Source organism: Sinocyclocheilus anshuiensis, unplaced genomic scaffold (genome assembly GCF_001515605.1).
Source record: "Sinocyclocheilus anshuiensis isolate Anshui unplaced genomic scaffold, SAMN03320099.WGS_v1.1 scaffold2926, whole genome shotgun sequence".
In the NCBI taxonomy this organism is placed as follows: domain Eukaryota; kingdom Metazoa; phylum Chordata; class Actinopteri; order Cypriniformes; family Cyprinidae; genus Sinocyclocheilus; species Sinocyclocheilus anshuiensis.
Genome location: NW_015547864.1, coordinates 41095 through 47125, shown reverse-complemented (window position 1 = coordinate 47125; position 6031 = coordinate 41095). Strand labels below are relative to the sequence as shown.

The following is a 6031-nucleotide window of genomic DNA, read 5'->3' as shown; positions in this document are numbered from 1 at the left end:
ATGCCATCTTCCTGTCCATTTAATGTCCTGCTTATGTACTTTATCGGTCATTGTCCTCTTGGAACTCAGACTCCCTTTGGGCTGTTTGCCATTGTAGGGGTGCCCCAAGTCTGTGTACTAGGTCCAATCAAATTTTGGAGGGAACACTCTGACACAAGCACAGACTTGCACACCCACAAACACAAAAGAAAAATCCTTGATGGAAGAAAATGTGAGAGAGCGTTTGGTCGAGCAAGACCAGTAAATGAAAACCATGCTCACCCCCCACAAATGTGTGTGTGTCTGTGTGAGTGTGTGTATGTGGATCGGTGAGGGTGGGTGTGATTGAGGCATGCATCAGCAATCTCCTCCCTCCCTGGTCACTATACATCCTGGAGGACTCCTCGCACTGTCTATCACTCAGCAGAGGCACACGGTGAGCTCAAGAAGTCCTGACTTGACACTAGCACCAGCAGCAACAGTCTTAGAGAAATCGGGCAGCATCCCTTCTCGATTGGAGCAGAGCACCATGGCAGGCAGCACTGTCCTTCACTTGGGCTTCCTTCTGACGCTTGCAGGAATTCTCCTCCTCGCATGCAGCTCAGCACAAAGAGTCAGAGGCAAGTTCAGCACCACGGTGCCGCATACTGCAGTATGGGGCACTCATGTCTTTTGGTGATCAGTGTGTTTTTTGTGATGCACCTGTTTGTGTTTCAGAATGTCATGCATTTCTACAGTAGTTCTTGTAAAATTAGGATTGTAATGTAATCTTAAAAAGATTTTTGTAGAGTTGTAGGTTAGGACAAGGTTCATTACGATTAACCTGTTGCATTTGTATTGCAAGATGCCCTGAACCAGTCATTGGTTTTATTTTTCATTCATTTTTAAAAACATGCAATGCATTTTGCAGGTGCATTTGGGCATGCATGAGCAGATTATTAGGGAAATTATATGCAACATGATTACATTTGGGGTAAGGCCAAACTCTGCAAAGGGAAAAAATGGGGTTGGAGCCTGAAAGGTGCAAGAAAATGAGGCACGTGCAATTTGTCCGCTGTTGTCCAGAATCCAACATCAGAAACCAGCCAGGCACTTTGATATTCTGGACTAAATAGACTAAATTTTGAAACAGTAGAGTGATAATGGTTACCACATGGTGTATTTTTTTTTAATGTTTTATTGTGTGTGTGTGTATGTATATGTATGTGTGTCTGTATATATTCCATTATGGTGCTTGATGTGCTTGTGTGTGTTCTAGGGTTTGTTGAATGAATACATTGCACCTAAGTATCCTGTTCATAGTGCATTTTTGTGTGTGTCTACATATGTTCCAGCGCCTGCCTCCTCAGTGCCAGCAGTCTAGGTGTGTATGTAGCATGTATCTTTGCAAGATCTCTAGCTCCCAGCGTCCCTGGGTGCTTAGATTAGCTATTGCATTAGTAATACAAGCTCTCGGTTCACTATCAGCGCTCATTTATCAGCTATTAAAAACCACCTCCATCTCCGGAGGGGAGGAATGTCTGCGCTGGCTCAGTGCCCTGTCTCTTGTACCGAGTTTCATTCAGCACAGCTAGTCAATCAGCCCAGCAGCGTTCTGTGTTTATCTTTCATTGGGCAACTTCGTTTCCTTATGGATGTTGACTGGACAACAAGACAGAGTTTAAATTACCGGGTGGGGGCTGAGTTCAACAAGTGTGAAGATGCTTTGAAAATGTATCTTCTCATCCCTGCTGAAAAGAAACACACTTATCTGGTCAGGCTGGTCTGGTTTGCTGGTTTTAGAGTGGTTTTGGGCAATTTTCAGCTGGTTCTACTTCACTGAAGTAGCTGAACATCAGTTTGGTCAGGCTGCGTGACCAGCTAAACCAAGTAGGACAAGCTTGATCAGGCTGGGAGACCCTCTAGACCATCTTAAAATATTTAAAACCAGCAAACCCTCTTAGGCTGGTTTTAAATGTTTTTTTTTTCAGCATGGATGAACTTGATTGATAATTGACGCCTTAAAAGGAAACAGCAGTCTGAGATGTCTGTATGTTCACCTGGCTCAGATGCAGCTTCTACTTGTTACTGTACTTCAACTTGCCGCGGGGCAAAGGCGGCTTAACAAGTCGTGTGCAGGCAGATGTACTGTAAAAACAAGCACTGAAGGTTCACAATGCACCCTGAGACCCGAAACCAAACACTATCAGGGGAAAAAAAAGAAAACATTGAATTGTGAAAGAGCATGTGTTTAGGAGTGGTGTTAGCAATGAAGAGTTGTGTGTAAGCAACTAATACTGGTTGTTTTAATGTAAAAATGTCTCTAAGTGAGCACCAGAGAAAAGTCAGAACAAGACAAAGAGGATGAAAGGATTTGGGGGGTGAAGGGGAGAGGAGAGCAGCTGTTGAGTGCAGAGATCTGAACTGTTGTAAATGTGCCTGAAAGACGAATGATTTGCTGAAGTCTGGGAAAACAGTAGATTTACACTCTCTTCACACCCTCAGGTGATTTGCCCTTTCTGAAGTTTAGTGCCATTTTTTAAAATCATCTCCTTGGATATTTGGGTCATGTTTGTCCTGTAATGTGGTGCACAAGAGCCTGGAGTTCTACATAAGGACTAGATTTCTGGATTTTCCATGAAAAGTGCTGACTTAAAGGAATACTTCACCCAAAAACAAAATCTGTCATCATTTACTCAACCTCATGACATTACTGCATGGCTTTCTTTCTTCTACAAATTAAGAAATTTTGAATAATAAGAATACAAATTAAAATTCAATGGATCGAAAAAAGAAAAAAAAAACAACAGTGGAAAGAATTGACATTCATTTTATACACTAAAGACACTTGGTGGCTGTTCATTGTAAAGCCCAAAGATCTCTTCTAATTTTCTTGAATTTGCTTATTTAAAGTCTTGAATATGACGAAAAACAACTGAGCAAAAACAAGTTTGATTTGATAAAGCTAATTGATTTTGAATGCAGACTTGGCGAGTGCCTTGTGTAGCATGGCTTCTGTCCAGGAGGAATGCTGTGAATCAGACTGAACCTTCTAGAAATCAATGTGTTTGTAAATTATGTTTCAAGTGGAACAAGTGCCAGACGTCCAATAAAAACTGGACCTTATTCATGCACAAGCTAAAAACTAACCATATCTGACAAAACACAGCTTGGTGGTCATCCATCTGCAATTCGATAATTTAGCAATAATTTTATTTACTTCGCAAAGTGAAGTGCACAACGTGACTTGGCTAAAAACGTATTATTAGTCGAGTTACTGAATCCTTTAGGGATAAAAAATGTTTTTCTTTTAAAGTTGAAATGTAATATTAGACTTTGGCTTGTTCTCTTTTTAATAAGGATGTTTTCCCTGAAGACAGAATAATTTTTGTACACTGTTGATGAACTTTGGAAGTATTTTTCTTTTCTTTTACATTGCATTCATTCACTTAAATGAGAAAATAGAATGTAAATGTAATTTAAATATTTATTTATTTACATTTGGGCACTTAAATAGGAATGTATAACAAATAAAATAATTAAAAATGTAAAATAATAAAAAGAAAATCAACTGGATTCACAGTATTACCATTGCAGTCAAAATGCTCCATGATTTGACCTGCATGATCTCCCTGAAAAAATGTGATAGTGTTTTTCCTTTCCCTTGACCACAGAGGTCAATCCATTGTCCAGCCCTCCTCCACTGGCATGAAAAAACAGCAAAGCAGCTTTTTATTATTCTTGTCAGATGTAAAACTATTACATTTTGGGAACGGGAAAAAAAATCCCTCAGCTACAGCTTTTAAAATATCTGTGGTGACAAGCTGGTGAGAACAGGTAAACCAAAAACACCACTCAACCGCAAGTGTCAAGCCTATCCATGACTCAGAGCCTTGGCCCCAGTCTAAAGCTACAATGACATGGTTAGGATTTGAAAAAGACATCTGCATGAATAGGTGAAGAAACAAGACTGTGCCTGCCTTTTAATTATAGTTAATCAAAGTGATACGGTGCATTGCTGTAATGGTAGGGAACACCTAAATTTGTCAGGGTTTTGTCACTTCGGTCTAGTGTAATTCATGGTTTTGTGACAGAGCCCTGACACTCCCGTCATGTCATTGTTTTCATGTGAGCGTGCGGCTTCGAGAGTGCTCGAGCCGTGTGCTCTCGTCTGCGTGTACTGTTTCATGTTGGAGCGTGGTGTTCGGATCCCGGCACTCAGGTCTTGAGTTTCGGTTTCGTTTTCGTTTCGGGGTCCGGACACTCGCGCCCCATGTTCTGTCTGTTGTGGGAGCGTGCAGTCTCGAGTTCGCTTGGCCGTGCGCTCTTCTGTCCACGTGTTTTGTGTAGCACGCTGTTTGTGTTCAGCCGCGTGCTTTTCTTGTTGTCTTGTGTGAACACGCGGCTTATGAGTTTTCTCATTAGCTGCGTGTTCCTGTCTTTTTGTTCAAGCACATGGCTTGTGATTTGTTTGGCTGGCCATGTGCTTGTGTTTTGTTTTGTGTGAGCACATGGCTTTTGTCTTTGTTTCCTGTGTGCCATGTGCTCTCATGTCAATTGTCTTGACCCCACCCATCTTGTTACCTGATTATTGGTTAATTTGCCCCACATGTGTTCCCTCGTTACCCTCCTCATTTGCTCTCCATTTATTCTCCCTGTGTTTGCAGTCCTGGGTCAGTTCGTCACCGTATCTCCCTGGATGTGTCCTGTCTTGTCGTGTCTTGCCAAGATCCTGCCTTGCCCAGTCTTGCCAGCCTGTTTTTCCCCCACGGGGTAGTTTTTGTTGTCTGTTTTGTTTTATTTTATTAATAAAGCCCTTATCTTCCCGCACTATTGAGTCCCCGCTCCATCCTTCATACCCAACCCTGACAAAAGTAGAGTTAATTTTCAAGTGTTCTTCACTGAGCTGTTTATTTTACAGTGATCCCAGTGATTCAGTGGTTTGTAGTTATTTCCCTTGTACAAATCCAGCAGCTTCCCTGACCACACACGCTTCCTCTTTTCTGTTTGTTTAACTGATTTCAAAAGATTAAGAAGACAAGTTACTGACTTAGCCTGTTGACTTTCCACATGTCTACGCTTCAGTGTTGGGTGATTCTTCATAGACAATTCAGAAATCAAAATGATGTCATTATTTACTCACCTTTATGTCTCTCCAGACCCATATGCTGCTATATTTTCTTTTTGAACACAAAAAGTAATAGCATACATACAGCTCTTTTCCAAAAACAAATGTTCAGAGTGACTGTGTGGACATCCAAAAACAACAAAAAAGCCCCATAAAATGATAATTAAAGTGGTCCATGAAATTCATGCACTATATCACAAGTCTTCTGAAGTCATACATTAGTGATAAGCGAGGAACAGACTGAATTTAAATCATTATTTACTGAAATCCTCCCCTCTGGTGAGCTGTTGACTCAAGAACCACTGCAACTGAATCAGTTGAGTTGAACTCAAGAACTGGATCATTGAATTATTATTATTTTTTATTAAGTCTATTCTTTTCATTGCACTGGTTCTTCCAGTTCACAAGTCAGACTGAGTTGTTTGTGAATTGAATGTCTAGTTCATCCAAAGAATAGACTCAAAAGAACGATTCATTCACTGATCCAGTTCTTGCATTCAACTCAATGACTCAATGATCTGGTCACAGCTGTTCTTGAATTGCCAGCTCACTAAAAGACTTGAATTTATAATACAAAGCTGTCATATGACTTATGGTAACTTGAAATGTGTAATGTAGTGCACTCTCATATGGACATTCTTATGGTGCTTTTTGGTGGTCAATAGGAACTGTTGCTGTTTGGAAAAGATTTGCATTAAAGGGGTCATATGATGCTTTTTTAAAGATCATTATTTTGTGTATTTGATGTAACAGAATATGTTGACATGCTTTAATTTTCAAAAAACACATTATTTTTCAAATACTGTACATTATTGTAGGTCCTCTATGCCCCGCCTCTCTCAAACGCTTCGTTTTCTACAAAGTCCGTCCTTCCGACAAGCGCAGTCTGCTCTGATTGGCCAGCTGACCCAGTGCATTGTGATTGGCCGAACACCGCAAGCACTC

General features: G+C 40.7%; 1 protein-coding gene across 1 annotated transcript in view; it reads left to right on the top strand.

The window, feature by feature from the left end:
• The first annotated feature begins 248 nt into the window (after window positions 1-248).
• Window positions 249-6031, top strand: part of LOC107704670 (target of Nesh-SH3-like) — an 11236-nt gene continuing 5453 nt past the window's right edge. Inside the window, exon 1 of the mRNA XM_016507657.1 lies at window positions 249-599. Within this exon, the coding sequence (XP_016363143.1) occupies window positions 332-599 (268 nt within the window). The 5' untranslated portion in view covers window positions 249-331. The remainder of the gene's footprint in view (window positions 600-6031) is intronic.